The sequence below is a fragment of the Erpetoichthys calabaricus genome, chromosome 16 (genome assembly GCF_900747795.2).
Source record: "Erpetoichthys calabaricus chromosome 16, fErpCal1.3, whole genome shotgun sequence".
Taxonomy (NCBI): domain Eukaryota; kingdom Metazoa; phylum Chordata; class Cladistia; order Polypteriformes; family Polypteridae; genus Erpetoichthys; species Erpetoichthys calabaricus.
In genome coordinates, this window is record NC_041409.2 from 100,459,905 (window position 1) to 100,482,841 (window position 22,937).

A 22,937-nucleotide genomic window follows, 5' to 3' on the forward strand; every position below is an offset into this window, starting at 1 on the left:
GCTTACAAATAAATAGTTTGCCTGCAAGTTAAAATATTATTAGCTTTATGGCTTACGATGAGGTACCTGCTGGTTTTGAAGAGACTGTAGACACTTCTCACTAGTGCTTTAGGTCTCCGAATCAAGACAGTTAGTTAGTAAAGTGCCAGTCACGTTGATGTCAACTCATAATGACATCATGTAAAGTTCTTCTGAGCAATGCTTGGTCTTCCAATAAACACCTAGCCATGGTTTGGGATGCTGTGAACAAACTACTGGATGACTTAATATGGAATTTTTTTCCCATGGACATTTTGATAGTTTTCGGCATTAAAAACTTGTTATCTCTGTTCTACATGAAAATATGAGGTGAAAAGTTTTTCTCTGCCATCACTAAAAATTATATGAAGTAGGTTGGTCAGTCAGTCATTGTTCAACCCGCTATATCCTAAGTAATTTATTAAAAAACAAAATTATACACATATATATATTGTGAAAGCCAGCCCGACCACAGACAGACATCGAAAGTCCATCACACACGATTTACTTACAAGTATCTACAAAATAAAGTCCAGCACCAAACACCCCTCCCTCTCTCTCTTCATCTCACTGGTCCTCTCCAGGGCGCCTTTTCCCACTCTCCGAAGCCACCTGACACCAGCTCCCCGACTGTTGGAAGGTGGCCCCTTTTAAGCTGCCCCGGATATGCTCCAGATGCCCCTTGATGAACTTCCACCGGCACTTCCTGGTGTGGTGGAAGTGCTCGCTTCCAGGACTTCAACATCCAGAACCCACTTCCTGGCGATGGCCACGGGCCCCTATAGGGTTGAGCTTCCCAGCTTGGTTCCCGTGACCCCCATAGCAACCAGGGCGACTGTCCTCTCCTGGCAGAGGCGCTATATAGGCATCCTAGCTGGGTGGCCACAACAATATACACACACACATATACATATATATATACGGTGGGTTGTAAAAGTATTCAACCCCCTCTGGAAAGCCACCATATTTCCATCTTACATCATTACAACCTATAAAAATCACAAATGCAGAGTATCAGAGTGAACTTTTATTTCTCCGTGTATATATTTTAACACATTTAGAGCTTGGCGAACTAAACAATGTTGTGAAAAATGCTGTTGAAAAACTAACGGACCCTTTCACATGACACCCAGTCAATACTTGGTAGCAGCACCAATAACTGTTTGCAAATCGCTTTGGATAGCCATCTACAATCTCAGCACATCTGGATGGAGCCCATTTTTTTCCCATTCTTCCTTGCAGAACTGCTCCAACTGGGCAAAGGTTGAAGATGTTCATTTGTGAACTGCAATTTTGAGATCACACCACAAATTTTCAATTGGATTCAGATCCGGACTCCGCAAAACCAGGATCTGTGTTTTGTCAGACCATGCTTGGGTTACTTTGGCACAGTGTTTCGGGTCATTGACCTGCTGAAAGTGGAAGCGTCGTCCGAGTCCCAATTTTATGGCTGACGTTTGAAGGTTTTCTTCCAAAATCTGGATATACTTCTTACTATCCATTCTTCCTTCAGTACAGACAAGGGACCTAGTGCCTGTCCTAGAGAAGCAGCCCAAAAGCACGATGCTCCCCCCATCATGCTTGATGATAGGTATGGCGTTTGCCAGATCATTGGCAGTCCCTTCCATCTGCCAGACAAATGCCTTTGTGTTGAGGCCAAAAAGTTCAACTGTGGTCTCATCAGACTCCAGAATGCAGGACTCTTGTCAAGATGTCCGTTAGTGAATTCTAATCGAGCTTTCAGATGACATTTTTTTTTAGTAGTGGCTTTTTTCTGGCAACTCTGCCATTCAGCCCCTTCGATATTGTAGTCTCCAGCTGCAGCTCACTGAGAGTCACCTTAGGATTTGCTCCGACTTCTCTTTTTCTTGACATTTTCTTTGTTATTTCAACAGGGTGGCCTGACCTCGGCCACTTCACTATGCTTCCAGTTGTCTTCCACTTCTCTGCGATGGCCTTCACAGTGGACACACTGAGGCTAAGGAGCTTGGCAGTCTTCTTGGCACCTTTGCCATCTTTAAATGTCTCAATCCCAGAGTTTTTCAAGTCATTAAAAGGTCCCATCGTCTTCATGTTTGTCAGTTTTTGAGGTTTCACCAAATAAGTCGCTTGTACTGATTTCTCAGTCGTATGTTCCTAAGAATTGGTCTGAATAATCACGTAAAGACCACTCAACACGCTAGACCAGGGGTGGGCAAAGTCATTCCTGGAGGGCCGCAGTGGTCGCAGGTTTTTGTTCCAACCCAGTTGCTTAATTAGAAAACAATCCTTGCCAATAATTACATTTCATGGCTTGTTAGTGCTTTAACTCTGCTATGTCAGGTCATTCTCCTATCCTAGATTTTTTTTCCATTCTAAGGATATCATCCAAATACTTTGAAGTGTAAAACGGATGAGAAATTCTCAGTCCTTCACTTTTTTTCTCTTCTCTTTCCTTCCAAGTATTTAATTAAACCAAATAGTGCACGATAAATACACACAGGTGTAAAGGGTAACAAGCAAAATGGATAACTGCTGGTTTCTTTTGTCATTTGCTTCTTATTGCTAACAAGGAGCAATTAAAAACTGAGAATGCAGCTGTTTAAGACTTAAATAAACAACAAGGGTTCAAAATCTTAATAAGGGAGATAATTAAAATGAAGCAGAAGTGTTTCTAGAGCAATAAGTGCTTCTTATTAAGCAATTGGGTTGGAACAAAAACCTGCAGCCACTGCGGCCCTCCAGGAATGACTTTGCCCACCCCTGTGCTAGAGGATTAATGGCTTGATTGTTGACGCCTGTGTTCATTGTTAACAATCACACCGTCTCCAAGCTATTAGGGCTCGATTACTTCTTCAACAGCAGATTTCACTGATATGTTCTTTATCGCTGCAGCCTAATTTTTTAGTGAAAATGTATTGTCCAAGAGGCCCTCATTTATATGTAACAGTAGGAAACTAAAGATGCATTTTCAAAGAAAAATATTACAGGAAATTTAAACTTTGTCTAGGAGGTCGAATACTTTTTCAACCCACTGTATGTGTGTGTTACTTTTGGGTCGTGTATTCCTGTAAATCTCAAGTTCAAATTCAAATATGTCTCCAGTACAATGAGATGTATGCTCTCTCTCCCAGATTTGAAAAGGTCGTACAATACCAACAACAAACAATGAACAAAACATCAGACAAAAATATAAGAACAACACACTGAGTAGCCTTATGATCGGAGGATAAAGACTGCTGCAGAATCTGGTGCTGCATATGTCAATGATCTAAAAGAGAGGAGTAAGATACGTGACTATGCAAAAGGGCTGAGGTACTTAATAATTAGGTTCATTTTTATAAAAGGTTGTGCATGTTACACATGTCCTGGCTAGAAGGCGATTTTGGGGTAATGATATTCTGTCACCACTTTCTGTAGTGCCCCAGCAGCCCAGGGCCAAACAGATGAAACACCAGTATGTTTTGTCATGGACTCACACCAGGATCTATCCTAATTCAGATATTTGCTGGTGGTCAACCACAAACCTGCAATGTTGGCTTTTAGAAGCTTCTTATGCCGTGAGCAATAGGAATTCGCTTTTCCACTATAAAAACACTTGGCGTAGTCAGTAGGACTTGCACTATGGATGAGTGGAATATAATGGTGACACCTCATATAAAAAGGGGACAGAGTGAGTGAGAATGTGAGAGGGAGAGAAAGAGAAGTTCTCCTAATTCTTGTGGTATAAAAGGAGCTCCTGAGGTCCTCCCTAATGAAGATGTTGCAGGTTCACAGCTGGCCACTGGCAGTTACCACAGTGCAAATGTCTGAATTGGGATGGACTCTGGTGTGATTCCACCACAAAACACAGAATGTTACTCCGTCCGGTGAGGACAGAATCCAACGTGTCCCAATAGAAGTGTGAAGTGTTAATCTATGTTTAGAATTTCAAAATGTTTACTCACAAGTAGGGCTGGGCGGTATGACCAAAATTCTGTATCACGGTATTTTTCAAAATTATCCCGGTTTCACGGTATTCAACGGTATTTTTTCCCCCATGCATGAGTGGATGTTAACCACATTTTCCACTGCAATTACTGCAGTACACTTGCTAAGAATAACCTGTGCCAGTGTCATGAGAATTGTACATTGTACAAAAAAAACATTTTAATGTGCACACACGTATTAATCCTGGTTTGCATGACCCCATAAACTGATAGTTTCAAGGGGGTGGCACTGATGAAGAGAAGGAATCACATTGCATGACAGTTGCAGTCAAAATATAGAGCCTTTTTATTGAACAAATTTTGCAAACAACTTAAAACTATAGTTTTGACAACATATTTTCAACCATCCAAAGAGGCATTTAGACTTAGTAAAATATCCAGAGGTGCTTGTCAAAAGTCGTATTGCACTGAACATGTCTTAGAAAAGGAATGAAGAGTAAATATTTTTTGTAAACCAACTACACTTTCTGTTAATGTTAACAATCTCTGTCCACTGACACGTTAGCTATATGGATTGTAATGGCGTTGGTTATCTTGATCCACCTCTTGCTTTTTTTGTCGTAAGCAGTACCTCTAGTAAATGTGTCTACAAGTGACGCCCGACTCGAGTGTCCTCTCACTTTTTCAGTTTTACCTGAGGACGTGGAGGGTCCCAATCTTAGTTCCATACATTCATGGTACACCAAAGCATGTTTGCGGCTAAGGTGGTGAAGCAAATTGCTCGTGTTACCACTTCCAGTGACAACTTTAGCTCAACAGCATTTGCAGTGAATAGTTGTTTGGTCCACATCCGACCTTTTAAAACCAAAATCTCCAGACAACAGACGTGGCTCCTTTTTTCGACAAAAGTTCTTCTGTGTCATCATGTTTAACTTTATCGTCTGCTACAGCTTCAGTTTCAGAATGTTCTCTGTCAATTTTCACCGCTCAGTACCTCCACTAACACATGTACTCCGTTGCATGCGTGTTTAGTGGTGTAGCAGTGAAAAAGGTCCCCTTCCCTTAAACAGTTTCCAGCTGCGCCACATTCTGAACGTTGTTTAGGCTATTTAAACCGGTATTGCGGTATAAGAAAAATCCATCTCATAACAAAAATAAAAAACGGTTTTCGGTATGAACCGGTATACCTCCCAGCACTACCCACAAGCCAAATCAAGTCAATTTATTTTTGAATAGAGTTCTTCACCGAGTGCAGGATCAAAATGCCATAACAAGTAGCAAGCAAAGCTTAAGTTAAAATGTCTTTACACAACTCACCTCTTGGAATGGATTCTTGTTTCTTGGAACAGAGCTGTTCAAAAAATAAAGAGACAAAAACAGTCAGTATGACCCTAAAATAATATTAGAACATGAGGTAGAGCAGACAGGACTAAGATCAAAAAATAAACCATCAAATGTAATCAGGGTGGAAAAATTGCAAAAAGGGCATCAGGGGTGTTAGGTGACCAAAGAATCAGAGTAAGAGTGAAGGTCTAAGGCGTATGAAAGGGTGAGTGGTCAGAGCGGCACTGCTGTATGGTCCACAAACCTGGGCAGTTAAAAAGGGTGTGAGAAAGAAAATTTAGAATTAAGGTGCATCAGTCTTTCCAAATAATAAAAGTATGATGCTAATAGAACTATAAGAAACGTGACACTTATGTATTAAATAAGAATGTGCTAAAGCTAACTGAACAAATGTAACCTAATGTAGATACTAAAGCTATAAGAATATCATTTCTTTATAACTAATGTAATGTACTGAACTAACCTTTATGTAACCCTTGATATTTTACGAGCAATGTGCGTGAAAAAAAAGAATGAGGAAGTCAGCATTGTCTAAAACCGCTGAGTTGCATACACCCTATAACCGTTAGGACAAAACTTGCTATAACTTGTCTTATGTACGTGTAAGTTAGCAGAAGTGTATTTCTTAAAATTGTGAAAATACTGACCACTTTTTATCTGTAAAAAGCACTGTGTGCTTCTGCATGTTCTAATCAAGGGTGTGACCGCAAGCTATAACGATCTACGTATGACCTCAAAATGAACTGCTGCGTTTTTTCTTTTGTTCTTCTTAAAGAACTTGAGTGTTAAAGGAAGTCTCGGCTTCCTACTAGCAGGCTGACGGTTTGTAGCACACTGGAACGTGACAGGGTCTGCAGCCTCCTCTCACCAAGAATAAAGAAATTGGACGTTCTCGACTTTCAGCGTCCACAGGTGCATGAAAGGAATCTGGACGCTACAGAAATGAGGATGTTGAGATGGATGTGTAGAATAAGAAAGCTTGATAAGATCAGGAATGAGAGAATGAGAAGTACAGTTAAAGGAGAGCTGAGGAACTCTCAAAGGAAAAAACAGGAAAGAAGGTTCAATAATAATAATAATAATAATAATTCATTACATTTATATACCACTTTTCTCAGTACTCAAAGCGCTATCCACACAGGGAGGAACCGGGAAGCGAACCCACAATCTTCCACAGTCTCCTTACTGCAAAGCAGCAGCACTACCACTGGTAGGGGGCATGAAATGAGAAGAGCGGTTAACAGTGTGGGGAGAAGAATCACAGATATGGAAGAGAAGTTGACGACCAAAGAGAAAGTGGATGTGTGTGTGTGAAGTGGAGTGGAGACAGGGATATCAGGAAAAGAAGAGTTCAACAGACAAGAAATGAACACATCAGTGCAATATAGCAGTCTCACATGAAAGTGGGAAAAGCTTTAGTTTAGAAGAAGAAGAAGACGACAGAGTAGAGAGGGGCAATCATTCATTTTTCAAACATGATGTCAAACTCAACAGTGTTGTGCTAATGAGCAAGCAGAAAGTTTTTCAATGAGACGACTGGGAGGTAAAGTGAAGTCAAAGACAGAAATGAGGTCAAAACCAAGAAATCTACTGCCCTATAAACCAAAAAAATAAAATAAAAACACAAGGTAAGAATCAGATGAAGCATGACCAAAAACCACAAGATTCTGAGAGAAAAAGGGTTTTGAAAAGGAATGTTTGCAAAAGGATTTTAAACCTGTCAACTCGGATAGGGAAGTAATCCCAAGGACAACCTTTCAACCGTCATGTTGTAAGTCAAAGGTCACAACCTCTGCCCTAATGATGCGACTGTAAACAACCAAGATGACAGCGAAAACGGGACAAAATATTTGATACCAATAAAAGTAAACCTCAAATTGAAAAAATGGTGTTAAAAGTGTATTCTAGAGGTAAGAAAAATACCAATTTGAATATTACAACTCAAACGAAAAAAATCATACAAAACATTAAATAATGAATCCAATTAGAACTGCAAGAAGCACAAAGCAGACATCAACACTAGACAGGCTGTCTCTTGTGATTAGCAAGTGTTATTTATTGTTTCTTGGGTTTTCTGTAACAGATGCAGTATGTCTTCTTGGGAGGTTGTTGATCCAAGGAATTCAACTTTGGGTTGCAACATCAGTCTCGGACTTCATTTAGAACGTTTCTGTCAAAATCTTGGAGCGGTGAGTAAAGAGCAGGGCAAAAGATTCCATCAAGATATGAAAGACATGGACAGAAGGTACCAGAGACATTGGGATGTTATTAAGATGTCAGACTATTACTGGATGATTCATGTAATAAGAAAAAAGGGACAAATGATGGGCCACCAAACGGTAAAGCTAAGAAGTGACAAAATTGAGAGAAGTCAATGAATATGTATTGTTTTCTGTACATATATGTTAAAAATATTACACTTACCAAATATTTTCCTATTAAATTGATTTGGAGCTGTGTAAGTTGGTATTTTTTAATTAAATTTCTCTTCAGTTTTTTACTTGAATGTGACATGATGGAAAACATCCTAATTATATTTTTGTTTTCTGTTCAAGAAATCAAATAAAAATAACTACAGTAATCCCTCCTCCATCGCGGGGGTTGTGTTCCAGAGCCACCCGCGAAATAGCTTGAGCTCTGGGATTATAGTTAAAGAATAGTTAAATAAAGTTATAGTTAAATAAAGAAAGAAAGGGTGCTATAAAAAATTTGTTTTCTTTTTTACTTCTTGTGTATTTAAGGGTTGATGTAGTTAGCGCTGCTGACTTACAGATTCAAGGCCTTGGCTTGATCTTCATCTACAGTGGATTCAGAAAGCATTTGGACCCCTTGGCTTTCTGCACACTTTATTTTAAATTTGTCATTTTTGATCCTCAATCTACAATCTATTAGGCTACATGACTAAGCACCATGCTACTTTGATATAGAAACCAATAATCTGCATTTTAAAAAGCACCCTTTGACAATTACATAGTGCAGATAAGAGTTCAATGAGTCCCAAGCCATTTCTTCAATGAGGTTATTAGAAACAAACTCGATGCATTAGGATTAAAAGTCAAGACGGAGGTAAAAAGCTTAGGGGTAACTGTTGACTGTAATCTAAATTTTAAATCGCATATTAATCAGATCCCTAGGACAGGATTTTTTCACTGAAGAAACATAGCAAAAGTTAGACCTCTTATATCATTGAAAGATGCTGAGAAATGAGTTCACGCTTTTGTTTTCAGTCGACTAGATTACTGTAACGCACTCCTCTCAGGACCACCCAAAAAAGACATCAATCGTTTGCAACGAGTGCAGAATGGAGCTGCTAGAATCCTAACTAGGAAAAGAAAATCCGAGCACATCTCTCCAGTTTTGATGTCACTACACTGGTTACCTGTGTCATTTAGAATTGACTTTAAAATCCTGCTTATGGTTTATAAAGCCTTAAATAATCTGCTCCACCTTATATATCGGAATGTCTGATGTCTTATATTCCAAATCGTAACCTTAGATCTTCAAATGAGTGTCTGCTTAGAATTCCAAGAGCAAAACTTAAAAGAAGTGGTGAGGCGGGCGCCCTTCTGCTGTTATGCACCTCAAATCTGGAATAGCCTGCCAGTAGGAATTCGCCAGGCTGATACAGTGGAGCACTTCAAAAAAAACTGCTGAAAACACATTACTGTAACATGGCCTTCTTATAACTTCACTGTAATTTAATCCTGATACTCTGTATATTCAATTCATTATAATAACTATTCATGGTGGCTCTAAAATCTGTACTAACCCCTACTCTCTCTTCTGTTTCTTTTCCCGGTTTTCTGTGGTGGCGACCTGCACCACCACCACCTAATCAAAGCACCGTGATGTTCCCACATTGAGGGATTAAAAGCCAGAAGTCTACATGACCATCATCATCAAGTCCCTCCATGAGAACCCTAAATACAAAGAAGACTGATCATTTATGTTAGGTAGAATGCCCAGAGGGGGCTGGCTGGGTGGTCTCGTGGCCTGGGACCCCTGCAGATTTTATTTTTTTCTCTTCAGCCAACTAGAGTTTTTTTTTGTTTGTTTTTTCTGTCCTCCCTGGCCATCGGACCTTACTCTTACTCTATGTTAATTAATGTTGTCTTATTTTAATTCTTACTTTATCTTTTACTTTCCTTTTCTTCATCATGTAAAGCACTTTGAGCTCCATTGTTTGTATAAAAATGTGCTATAGAAATAAGGTTGTTGTTGTTGTTAACAGCTGGAGCTCAGGCAGGTTAAGCGACTTGCTGAGTCAAACAGCACATTTTGACTGAGCCATCCACAATGGATTGTAAACTCCAATCAAAGACTCCAGGACAATTGGAGTAGAAAAAGGACAGACACTCCAGCCGATGAAAAAGCAGAGTAAACGTTGGTGAGTGAAGGCTACTGGTAAGAGAGATAGAAAAGGAGGCGGCTGAAAAGCTTCAATCCCGTTCCTTGCAAAAATCTTAAAATGACATGTTAAGCGAATTTATGTTGCAGAACTGGACTCTGTTGCCGGGTTTTGGAAATTCTAATGACTCCTGTGTAACGGGTTATGAGAAAATTCTTTTATATAAAAGATGGACAGCAAAAAACAGATGTGCCGCTGTAACAGCACAGGGAGCTCTGAAAGATGCCGGCATTGTGTGCCAAGTTCTTCTACTCTTGGAATTTGACTGCATGAAGATGAAAGGATTTCTATGCAGTCCACTCTGTTATGTCTGTCAGTAGTCCTTACCACGCCATGAAGCCAAGCAACACATTAGAAGAGCAATCAATCCTAGCAGAATGAAGTGATTTTTTTTCCAGAAGCTTTGAATCTCCAAACACCCACAAGGACTCTTCACATGCAGGCTAACAGAGAAGAATACGGGCACCAAATGCCACTTTTTTCACCTCTTGGGTGGCAATTTTATTTTTTTCAATTCTCTGCCAAATATGGTAGTGCTGTGCTTTTCAATTTAATTTTATACTATCAGTATTAAATAGAATACAATAATAATATTAATAATAGTAACAGCCATCCATGTTAAGTAAAAGGCGAGTTCAAGGACGGGTAAAACGCATGCAGAAAGAAATCTCTCAGTCCAAAAGTTTGGTTTAAAAATATTTAGTGAAAGTTAAAAGCAAATAATCTACACAAGAATAAAGAAAAAAGTAGTTACACATTTAGAATAAAAGGAAAAAAAAAAAAAAAGGAAAAATGTATCTTCTCTAAATGTAGCTTTTCTTGAGGAACTTTAGTTATTTCAGTACTTAAAAGTTCTTAATTTCTTCTTCTGTATGCCTTAAGCGTACGGCTTTGCACTTAAATAAGCGCGTTTTCTTACGAGTTACTTCACATACTCAAAAGGCCCGTAGGCACAATTTAAAACCTTGTGCCCTCTATACCTTACACATGGCAAGGCTGGTCACTAACTGAGAATAATGTTTAGTCAGAGCTGTTAGAAATGGCAAGAATATACCAATTCAGTTCTACTTATGGGGGTTATAGGAACCTCCCATAGATTATGCATTGTCATCTAGTAAAATATTTATATAACTAGGAAATGGCTCTTACAAGGGGTAAACTCCGAGATGTGCAGGCGGTGTCCAAGATGACGGACTATCTGTCAGACAGTTGGCACTTTGTGAGACTCGAGGACTGTGTGAGTACCACTGGAGCGCCACAAGGAACAGGCTGGTCTGCTCTTCTCTTCACTCTGTACATCTTCGACTAACAGCAGGTCAGGTCACTTGCAGAAATTCTCAGATGATTCTGCACTTATGGGGAGTGTCGATAAAAGGGATGAGACAAAGGCGAGGAGTCAGGGGGAGAACACGGTTTCTTGGTGCAAAGAGAATTGTCTACAGATTAATATCAGCAAAACTAAGGAACTCGTCATTGACTTTCACCACACCAAAGAGCCTCTATGTCCGGTTACTATTCAAAGAATGGATGTAGAGGTGGTCCACTCCTACAGGTACTTGGGGGTCCACATTAATGATGGGTTGGACTGGTCTTGGAACACAGAGGAACTAAACAAGAGGAGGCAAAGCAGACTCTTCTTCCTTAGGAGACAGTGTTCCTTTAATGTGGGAAGTGACCTTCTTCACATCTTCTACAATTTTGTGATGGCCTGTGTGGTGTGCCAGGCTGGTTACATCACTTCAGGAGAGGCCAACTGAATCAACAAGTTGACTAAAAGGGCAGACTCAGTTATGGTACACACTCTGGACCCCCTGGAAGTAGTGGAGAATAGTAGAGAATGAAGACAAACCTGAGTGCCATTATGAACAATGCTCCACATCCTCTCCATGGCACCCCAACACTGAGGACTTTCATCTAGTCAATTATTCAGCAGACGTTTATCAAGAAACACGATGGGGGGCTCCTTTATACCAGCAACAATACGCCTGTATAGCACCTCACTGGGACTGGGATGGCCAAGTCAGAACTTTTCTTTTCTTTCTTTATAATCATTGTGGTGTGTGTATATTTATTTATCTACCCATTTATTATTTATTTATTTAAAGAGCTTCTGTAAAAAAGGCAAATTTCTCTCTAGAATAATAATTTTGCATTAACATTTTCAAACCCCCATAGAGTTTACTTGTTTTTCTAATATACATTACGTATGTAGGTGTTTTATGATACGCTTTTTTGTTTGTTTCTGTTCTTATTTTTACTTTCACTTTGGTTTTGACCCTTTATGATAATTTGTAATGATATTTTTTAACCTTATGGTTGATGCCACTTTGATTCTCTATTTCTATTTTTGGGTGCTGCCATTTTGTGTTTGCAGAATTCCAAGGTCGGCTCCTTGGGGGAGACCTGTCACCTACCAGAGCCCAACAAGTGTGTCCTTGAATGTGGCAGTGCCTCCTCCGGTCAGAGAGGGCTTCCAATGTCAACCCTCTGCTGCTTTACTGGAAAAAGCGGATTCAAAAAACCAGATGGTCACAAGAAGTAGATAAAAATGTCTTTAATAGGCTTGCTGTTGTCCAGAAATAAGCTGAATTATATTTATTTTAAAAATAGTTATGTCAGACGAACTAAATCAAAACAGCCAGTGGCCAAAAACAATGGAACTCTAAAATGATTTTTTCTTTTTTTCTAAAATTATTAAAAGAACAGAGCATTTCATGATGACCATATAAGTATTCCCAGAAACCTTGCTCTGTTATGATTCTGTACTTATTTTGTATTTTTTATACTTGTTTAAGGAAATGTTCATATTTTTGTCATTTACATTTATTTCCTATCCAAAGCAATGTACAAAAGAGCTCGACTGTCACAACATTTCTACAACTCTGAAGAGCAAGTTGAAGAAGAGTTAAAAAGAATGAATTCCAAAAATTTTCAAAATGAGAAGTGATTTTATTAAGGATTGAGTAGGCATCACAAAGTAGGGTTAGGGTTAGAAATCAGCACTGATCACTGACGACCAATACGGGGAAAGCAAGAAAGCCATTCCAGAATTTTCCTTTCTTTGCTCAGACTTCTCTAATCTTAACATTAACTTACCTAATTAATACCACTTCTGCTTCTCTAATGACCAGAAAGAGCTCATGCGCCACTCATGTCTGTCTGAGTTGGCCTCAGATCATGGAGATACCCTTAGACAAAGTCATTATTTGACAAAACACAGCGATAGGAATTAATGCATTAAGTAAATTGAGAGACTTGCAAACACCTGCTGCCCAGGAAAATCTATTGGTTCTAAACTGTCACACCTCAAATTTAGAATGAAACGCTTTGAGGTGTAAAAGGACAAGCCAGAATAACGTGGACACAACATGCAGATGACACATAATGAACAACTTAAACACAAGACCCGGGGGCTGCCCCGGCACCATGTGGCCAGGCGGTTGATGATCAGCATGACCCTGATAGACATTCTCTGTTCATGCCATACTTTGACTTTGGTGAAATGGCTCGATTCCTGTTGAACGTACTTCATGCTCGAGCACTGCTCTGATTTTCCTGAAGTATTTGTTTAACAATATTTCAGCAAAAATGACTGTATGTGTTGTGAGCATACAACAGGATAACTGACCGGTGAAATATTGCAAACAACATGGGAAAACTGATTTTATTCATGGATATTTTAGACCACGCCCACTCTACTATGTTTTCTTATAAAAACAGTGTTTTCGTATCTCTGTTAACACTAAAATGGCTGAAAACGCATATGGCGCAACCATTTGTGTACATTGAGCTTGCATGCATCACTGGAAACAGGAAGAGGAAGAGTCCTCCATGCTTGACGTTCATTTGAGAGGCATGAAAAACAGCAGGGGTGAATATGAAAAAACAAAAGTTTAGATGCCACACAATAAGCGTCATAGAAAGCAGCTGCTCCATGTCCGCCATGTTGGAATATGGCTTTCTTTTGTGAAGGATTACCAATCAGGGAATGAGATGTTGTAATGAGAAGGACTCAGTTTAGGAGACGACCATGTAGGAAGTCCAAATCAATCAGAAAACGATTACAGTCAGTGCTTTCAAAACTGTACGTTTTCACCAATCTGCACCATAATGCTGAGTCTACATTTTTAGGAATATACGCCTCTGGACGGCACTTTCAGAAGTCTCCATTTTCAGGGGTTAAAAACACTGGGGTAGTGTGGAAGAAAGGTGAAAACGGAGGCTAATGTCGGCGATTTTTTAACAAAAACACTGGAGTGCAGTCATTGCCTTAACATTTTTTGCTGCTGTTCAGTATCGCCCTACCAGTACCTGTTGATGTGTGTTGTATCATAAACTCTGTTTTCCATTAAAATAAGATTAAAAATGTTTATCAGCCATCACTACAAATAACATGGGAGGAAACGTGTACAAAAAATGCAGACATAAAAAAATAAAAATATAATGTATTCCACTTGAATATTTGCCTTTATTTGTGAATATTGTACAAGTGAAACAGGACAGTGAGGAGGGCCGTGTCATGCTTCCCCCTCCTCTCAGCCCACAGCCTCTGTCTCTCGGATTAGCGTGAATATATCACTCCGGCAAGTGAACTCTGATTCTTAGAGCGATGAGAGAAGTCACAAAAATCAACCGCAATGTTCAAGCAAATTATAGAAAAAAGCCCAATCTAAATCCGTTAAGTAGTTCTCTCGTTCGGAGGTAAGGTACGCCCCGAGGCGGGTGCATGAGTAAGGAGGACCCCTCCTTCCCCTTGGTCCACTGCGTCTCTCTGGGATTCGCGTAAATAAATCGGTACCGCAACCAAACTACGATACTTACATAGCGTAATGAGAGAAGTCACAAAATCAACTGGAATGTTCAAGCAAATTCTAGAAAAAAACCCGATCTAAATCCGTTAAGTAGTTCTCTCGTGAAAAGCGGACAGACATACAGGCAGACATTGGATTTTATATATAGAGAGACTGACTGTTTAGAAAATTTCAAATAAAGCTTTAATAACCAATAAAAAAAATTAAGCTAGACAAAATTTCACTTACCTTTCACTGCCACGGAGCATTTTGGGATCAAAGTATCTGTAATCATCCGTTTCCTAGAGAAGGTGGAAGAAAAACAACAACATTTAAACAAAATGCACAATAGTTACTTGTTTATTTATTTATTTTTTACAAAGTCACATTCCTTTTTTAAGCTGGACAAACCCTCTCAGTCAGTGGCCCTCATCGCTCGCCCTGGTGGGATTCACATACATATGAAAAAACATGAAAATATATAAACACACACCACAGTGAGAACATGCAGCCAGGCAGTCCAAAATGGTAATGGCCTTAAGACACAAGCCGTCTTAAAGGGATACCCCACCTAAAAATGATATTCTTTATGCACAGTAAGTTACTTACCTCATGTAATTTGTAGTGATGGCTAAGAAAAATTTTGAACCTTATGCTTTCATGCGGAATGGAGATAAAAATGTTTATGACAGAATGTAATCCAGTGGTGACCAATGCTGTACAACGGAAAACGATGTGAAAAATGACCACAGGAAAAAAAAAAAATAAATTCACGTTGCTCATGTCACGTATTCCACAAGTCAGTTATCCAGTCGTACGCTCAAAACTCTCATGTTTCAAGCCAGTGTTCTGATTTCTGTCTATTTTGTTCATTTTTATGTTGCTACTGTTGATTATTTAGATTCTATATGCCAATATATTTTTTTTATGTGCCATGTGTTTTGTGATTGATCTCCCACCTGCTCATCACAGTCAAAGGCCTGCCCTTAGCCCTAAAAACACTGAGGAAAAAAACAAACAAACAAAAAAAACAACAGTCCCCTACGGTTCATTGAATGCCTGCTGAGTGTCTTTTGTCATTTTTTTCAGTGCTTTTTGTACCTTTTCTGGATTTTGACCTTTTGGTCTGCTCTTATGATCATTCTTTGGCTTGGTAGTTCAGGACATTGTTTTTGCTGTCTATTTCAGGCAGCTCCTTTTGCTTTTTGTGCTCTTTAGAACTTTACTGTTAATAGAGCAATTACTTTTATTTATAAAAATTCTACATTTGCCCTTTTTGTTTCTTGATTGTATCCCCCTCTAGTGGGCATTTTGAGTCATTTTTGGGACTTTGTCCTTAGGAACTCTCTAGTTCACAACAAAAACAAGCAAAACGCATGTATTTTTTGCTTAGATATTGTTGAATAGATACTTTCAGAAACATCAGTGCATATCAGAAACAGGAAATGCAAGTCACATGGGATTAACTGTTTGAATTGAAGATCCGCCTTTCCACCTTGCTCATTGGTCAAGTCTTATCTTCAATTCAAAAAAAAAAAAAAACTCGCATAAAAGGATTGGGAGATGAACAGAGTCAAAAAAAATACATGCAAAGGTGAAAACCGAGAGAGCCAAACACAGGCATCAAAAATCAGAAACAAAACTGAAATCGAAGTCAAATGTCAACAACAACAACAACAACATTTATTTATATAGCACATTTTCATACAAAAAGTAGCTCAAAGTGCTTTACATAATGAAGAGAAGAAAAATAAAATGTCAGAGCCAAACGTCTATCACCTAGTTCAGAATCAAAGAGATTTTAAGGAGTAACCCAATCTCAGATGGCCAGGAAATGCCCAATGCTGATCTGTTATCTCATTGCAGCGATGACATCAGAAGTTGTACACTCCTGGGCCACTTCCTTAGCGACACTATGACACCCGTGAAAAATAAAATGGCATCAAAAAGAGACTCGAAAATACTTTCAATTAAATACATCTTGAACCAAAAAACTTCAAATACCACTGCCGTCAGAAAGCCTCAAAACCCATAAGAGGAAAGGAAGAGACCAGAAAAACATGACGGAAAGTAGGACAGCAAGAAGGGTCATAACAAACTGATTCATAATCTCGAGTATACTTTACTATTGTGAGCCAGAGAATTGTCTGGAAATGTTTCATTTAACAATATTTGAGCCAAAATCAACGTGTCTGGGACATTATAAGTGTTATAGGCCAAACCTGGTTTTAGGAAAAACTAGTTAAAGCTAGGCTAAACCAGTTTGCCGAAGCGGAAAGAACGAACCTAGTCCGATTTAGATCATCCAGAAATCAATGTAGAGCTCAAACCGATTTGTTCTAGTCTAAACTAACTTGGCCTGCAATTGCACTTTCCTAGGCCAAACCGATTCATTGTGTCGTACCTCGGGCAAACTAGCTTGGCCTGGTCTAAACTAGTTGGTCCTAAAATCGGGGTTTGCCGGTAGCATAAGCACACAACTGGAAACCTGACGTGATACGGGTGATCTACAGTTGTAATAGATATTTGATTCCTGTTGTTCGGCTTGCGTCCATGACGGAAGTCCACTGTATTTGGACTTTTCTTTCTTTGTTCTCTGTGGAAAACTGAGATTAAATGTTTTCTTGGCTATTACTACAAACAATGTGGGGTAATAAATACAAAAACGATCATTTTGTGTGGAGTATTTGTCTAATTTACAGCGCATTTGTATTCTGTAAGTGGATCCACTCAGCTTTCATCAGCAACTAACAGTTTCATGGACATTGTAGTCAGTGTGGCCCTCTAGTGGTTAAGAACTGGAATTGTCATCACTTCAGAACCATCCATCATCTCACTCAGGCCCACAGCAACAGACACATTGTGCTAAGTGTCTCACTTTTGGCATTTAAGGTGTTTTAGATGCAGTTGAAGCCAAAATTTTCCATCCAACTCGGATAAATTCTTTCAAACTCCATATTTCCCAATTCCAGCCGTGTCATGCTGCCCTACATTCCCTGTGTTAAGTCAATTATGGTCTCTCCTTTATTTCCATATATATATATTCGTGCTAATCCGAGACAGAGGCTGCAGGTGGAGGGGAGGGAGAAGCGTGACGTCAGGAGTAGGGAGCCGGGCAGGACCCTCCTCACTCACACTCCAGCCTCCGTTCCAGTCGGTCTGACCTCTGCGTTTTGGAGTGTTCCTTGCCTCCGCTTAGCTAGCGATGCCTGTTTGTTTATTGATTTTTAAAGTTTGTCCTGTTTCACTACTACGCGGGCAGAGCCGCGGGGGACGGCAAGTTTCTAATAAAAAGGAATTGAATTTGTGGAGATTTGCAGTTTTTTTTTTTTTTTTTTTGGAGATCTTTGGCTGAGTTGCTAGAATTCTCCCCAAAGGAAAGAAAGCACAGACCCTTATATAAAGCCACAGGTGCAACTCCCAATTAACTCAGTTAAGACAATCGGCTCTCGTAAAAGTCATGACATCAATGTCTGGAATCTTCCAGGCTGTTTAAAGAGACGTTCAACTAGGTTTAGACCCACTGAACATCTGATCTGGTAAATAAAGGCTGAAACCAATCTTTCACTTAGCTGTTATTGTGACTTTGCCACTTACGGAAATAAAGTAACAGCTGACATGTATTTGATTCGGGAAACATGGAGTGTTTAAAGTCTTTAGCTGATGTGGGTGGAAACTTTTGGCCCAACTGTAAAAGCATCAGCTCAAATATGTTTCACCTGAGGATGTCGAAGAATGGTCGATTTTGTGAATATGAGAGGATCTGTGGCACAGTCAAGCAGACTTAAATAAAAACAGAGAAATGTCTCCTTGTTCCTTTTCTTATCAAAATAACTATAAAAGACATTCTTTTTGTATCCAGACTACAGTAAACATTTATAAAAATTAGCCCAAAACATAAAAAAGAACAAAACTTTTTTTGTAGAAAATAAAGGCAAAAACAAGGAACAAATGTCATCTGTGTCTAATTAAACCAGTGAACTGACCAGCTCTGATTTCTTTCCACATCCATGGTTTTCAACTTGGGATTTTATTTTTAATTGATAGGATTTTCTATGGTCTTAAAGAATCACCAGAAGCTTTACTTTTGAATTTTTAATCACAACCTTTAACAGGCTGATGATGTGTTCTTAATGGAATGTACTGGGCTGGTAACAACACTTCAAGAGGGGACCACAGAACCAACAAGCTAATCAAAACCTCATTCTCAGTTATGGGACACACTCTGGATCCCCTGGAGGTTGTAGTGGAAAAGAGAATGAAGACAAAACTCAGTGCCATTATGAACAATGCAGCACATCACCTGTATGACTGGGGACTTTCAGCCAACAGATTATTCAGCAGAAGTGTGTCAAGAAACACAACTGGGGATCCTTTACACCAACAACAATATGTCTGTATGGTGCCTTACAGGGACTGGGACTGCTAACTTACACATTTTCTTCTTTATTTTTCATTCTGTTCTGAGTTCAGATCATACTGTGCGTGTATATCTGTTTATTTAAGGAGCTTCTGTAAAATAAAAACAAATTTCTCCAAACTCCAAATAAAGATTGATCTATCTATCTATCCATCGATCTATCTATCTAATCCTGCCAACTACACTTAGATAGATAGCGTAGTTGGCAGGATTAAATTAGATAGATAGATAGATAGATAGATAGATAGATAGATAGATAGATAGATAGATAGATAGATAGATAGATACTTTAATAATCCCAAGGGGAAATTCGCAGATGCAAGCCACAGGTGGTCTGACAAGATGATAAAATGCCCTGGGACGGCTATTAGATTCAAAATGAGGAAACTCACAAGGATTTTATTTGTCAAAAAAAAAAAAAAAAAAAACAGACTTAAGCTGCTTAATTGACTTGTACATTTCGCTTGCCCACTGTCCCTATGGCAGTGCAGTTCTTGGCATGACTGTTTCCTCCGGACTGGTACCAGTCCTCACCCCAGCACAGCCAGGACTCTGCACAGTAGAGGGTCCGTATATATCACATTTGGAAAGGTGACTATAAGATTCTCGAGGTGTTCTCAAATCAAGAATAGGTTTTTGTTTATTTTGTGAGTTGCCTTATGGTGGGGAGGGGGGGTTTGTGTTCCCCATGGAAGTTCTTATACAAGCAGCAGACGGACTGCAGGGATAAATGAACCAAAAAGAAAAAAACATGAGGAGAAATGAGAGCCGCCCCCCCTCATCACGGGCCACACGCTGACATACACAAACACATTTATGTTTCCACAGAGGTTACTTTGTTTTCTGAGCACTGAGGAATTCCGAACATGCCGAGGAATTAGGGAAGCTGAAAAGACAGGAATGTAAGGTGATTGCCTAATCGAGGTAAGTGCTTCACTGAGCCAGCAGGTGTCATCCACAAGCACTGATGAAGTACATGGGGGGTGGTGGTGGTGGTTCATGCTATAAGACGTCAAGCTGTATGTTGTGTTTGCAGAAGCAACACTGACTTTTTTACAACCACTTCTCACAGTATAACTTTTTCCACCCCTAAAAATGATGGAAATACAGTGGAAATAAACTGTAAATTTATTAAAAAAAAAAAAAACTGAAATCTCTCATTTATAGAAGTATTTAGACCAACGGTTCTCAAACTTCTTTAGAATTTCTTGTGTGGTGGTCCCTTTAAAAATTGTTCGATGGCTTGTGGACCCTTTTATTAAAAATTTAAAAAATCAATATTATTTCAAGAAAATTGGGGGCGCCAAATACTTTGCACAAGGGTGCCACATACCCACTGCGTGGCACTGCATAGGTACAGGCTGCTGTGAATAAAACATTTTTTGACAAACAATTACTTATTCAGAAAATATTAGGTACATCTTAGTTATTAAATTTAAGTTAAAATTTGAATGGGATGGATGCATCTGCTTTGCCTTAACCATTTGTGCTGAGCGCGCATTTTCACCAAAACACAAAAAATGTAAAATATGTTGTTTGTTGAATATCTGTATCCACCTTTTGCGCTCTTATTTGTTTCTAAACTATACGAAAACTGTACGTGAGTGTTTTGATTCTACGAAAGAATCGATAATTTTTGATTACGATAAAAATAATAAGGGCTGGTTTGTGCCGAGCGATAATGGTGGGAAAACAATGCAGTGGCAGCGAATAACGGAACAGCGGATTAGTGGTCGGGTCTAGGTGGTGAGGGTAATGACGGAGCTCAGTCTCTTACTTCCCCTCGGATGGTAAAGGTTAATAATTATAAAAATATAAATAGTATAAATATGCAATCATTTCTCACGGTCCCACTGAAACCGTTAGGGGACCATGGACCCCAGTTTAAAAACCGCTGATTTAGACCCTTAATTCGGTACTTCGTAGAGGCCCCCTCTGCAGCAAGTCCAGCTTCAAGTCTTCTTGGGTAAGTCCCTACAAGTTCTGCACACCTGGATTTGGGCAGCTGATCCCATTCTCCCTGGCAGATCCTTTCAATCACTTTTAGATTGAATGGGCAGCGTCTTTAACTGCCATCTCCAGGTCTCTCCATACTTGTTCTATGAGGTTTAAGTCTGGGCTTTGGCTGGACCACTCAAAGACACTCAAGAGACTTGTCCAGGGTTGTCTTGTATACTTGGGGTCATTGTTGTCTTGAAAAGTGAGGTGGGGTGCACTCTGGAGCAAGGACCTCTCTGTACTTGGCTGCATTCATCCATCCCTCCATTTTGTCCAGTCTTCATGTCCCCATAGCATGACGCGGCCACCACCACGCTTTACCGGTGGGATGGCATTAGACAAGTGATGAGAGTGCCTGGTTTTAGCCAGATGTGGTGCTTGAAGTTCTGCCCAAAGAGTTCAATTTTTGTCTCACCAGACCAGAGAACCTTCTCACTCAGGTGCTCAGAGTCCTTTAACCCTTAAACTGCCACATACTTGAGTGTTAAAGCACCCCGAGACGCCAAATACTTTTTTGCTGCACTTTTTAAGTAAACGTCACAATTCAACAAGAAAAACTGAAATTTTAATGGAACACATTTTTTTTCATGCAAAGAGCATCACAATTACTGCAAAACTTAGTTTTTACAGTTCATTGGCAGTGTGTAAAATGATATAAAAAAAATCTACTGCAACAATCTATTATGACATGTACAAGGTGCAAGTGATGCCATTGATGAAATTCAGTCAATCACCATGCCAACTGCGCTTGAACTGGCTGCACGAAAAGCACACAGTGGCCAACAGTGACGCTCGCTAGCCAGTCTAGTGCAGAGGATCAATCCCAGGGACAGTGATACCGATTCGCTAGGGGGCGCCAGTGGTCACGAGCTGGCTGCTCAATGAATGTATGGCACGGACTGATCAGCTCCAGTGTGCTGGCAAATTGCACTGGGAACCAGCTTTAGCCAGTTGTGGAGTTCAATGAATGTACGTCGCCAAATATACTCGGCTCCGGCGTGCTGGCAAACTGCACTGGTTCCGGTGGTTTAAGGGTTAAATTTATTTTGGAAATTTCGAGGTGAGTTTTCATACGGTTTTTACTTAAAAGTGGGTTCTGTCTGATCGGTGAAGTCCTGCTGAGATGGTTGGAGGACTTCTGAGGTTCTGTTAAAGTGACCAGTGGGTACACAATCACCTCCCTGACCAAGGCCCTTCTTGAATGGACTACCTTGTTTGGCCAGACAGCCAACTCTCAGAAGACTCCTGGAGGTTCCAAACTTCTTCCATTGCACAATTCTTGAGGCCACTAGGCTCCTGGGAACAATTAATGCTTTAGAAATTGGTTTGATGCCCATGTCCCAATCTGTGCCTCACCACAATTTGATCATGGAGGTTTACTGAGAGTTCCTTGGACTTCATGGTTTAGTTTTAGTTCTGACATGCAGTGTGAATCGAGGGACCTTCTATACAAAGGTACACATGGGCCTTTCTAAATAAATCAGTTCACTCTGCCACAGGTGGACTCCAGTCAAGTTCTAAAAGCATCTCATGAAGAATTAAAGCAAACAGGAGGCATCTGAGGACAATGTCGAGTGATTGAATGCTTACTTACACGAATGAGAGATTACAGTTTTTGATTTTTAACACATTTGCAAACCTTTCTGAAAATTGTTTTCACTTTCTCATTATGGGTTAATGACAACTGGCAAAAATGACAAATGTATCCATTTAAAATTGAATTTATCTACAATAAAATATAGAGAAAGTGAAGTCTGAATATATTCTTGAGTCCAATATAAATGAAACATTAAGACAAACATACAAAATAAATCTTGGCTAAAACACCTGATAACGCAAAATTTCTCATGAAGTAAGAAGTACCTACAATGTCCTTCTGATGCAACTTGAACAAGGCAAAGTGCTCTGTCCAATGCTCCAGTGCAGTGACGGGAACACTGCTGCAAAAATGGCGCCGTCCTTCAGAAGAGCCTGACTCTCCCACCACAAGTTGGTCATTCTGGCCTCCTAATAATCTCCCATCTCTAACTGGTTAATCATCTCTCCCACCA

At 39.7% G+C, this 22,937-nt stretch overlaps 1 protein-coding gene across 1 annotated transcript in view; it reads right to left on the reverse strand.

Moving 5' to 3' along the window:
- Positions 1 to 22,937, reverse strand: part of scfd1 (sec1 family domain containing 1) — a 177,147-nt gene that overhangs the window by 7,110 nt on the left and 147,100 nt on the right. The window contains exons 21-22 of the mRNA XM_028821277.2: positions 14,718 to 14,770; positions 5,244 to 5,277 (exon numbers count right to left, since the gene is read on the reverse strand). Coding sequence (XP_028677110.1) covers positions 5,244 to 5,277; positions 14,718 to 14,770 — 87 coding nt within the window. The remainder of the gene's footprint in view (positions 1 to 5,243; positions 5,278 to 14,717; positions 14,771 to 22,937) is intronic.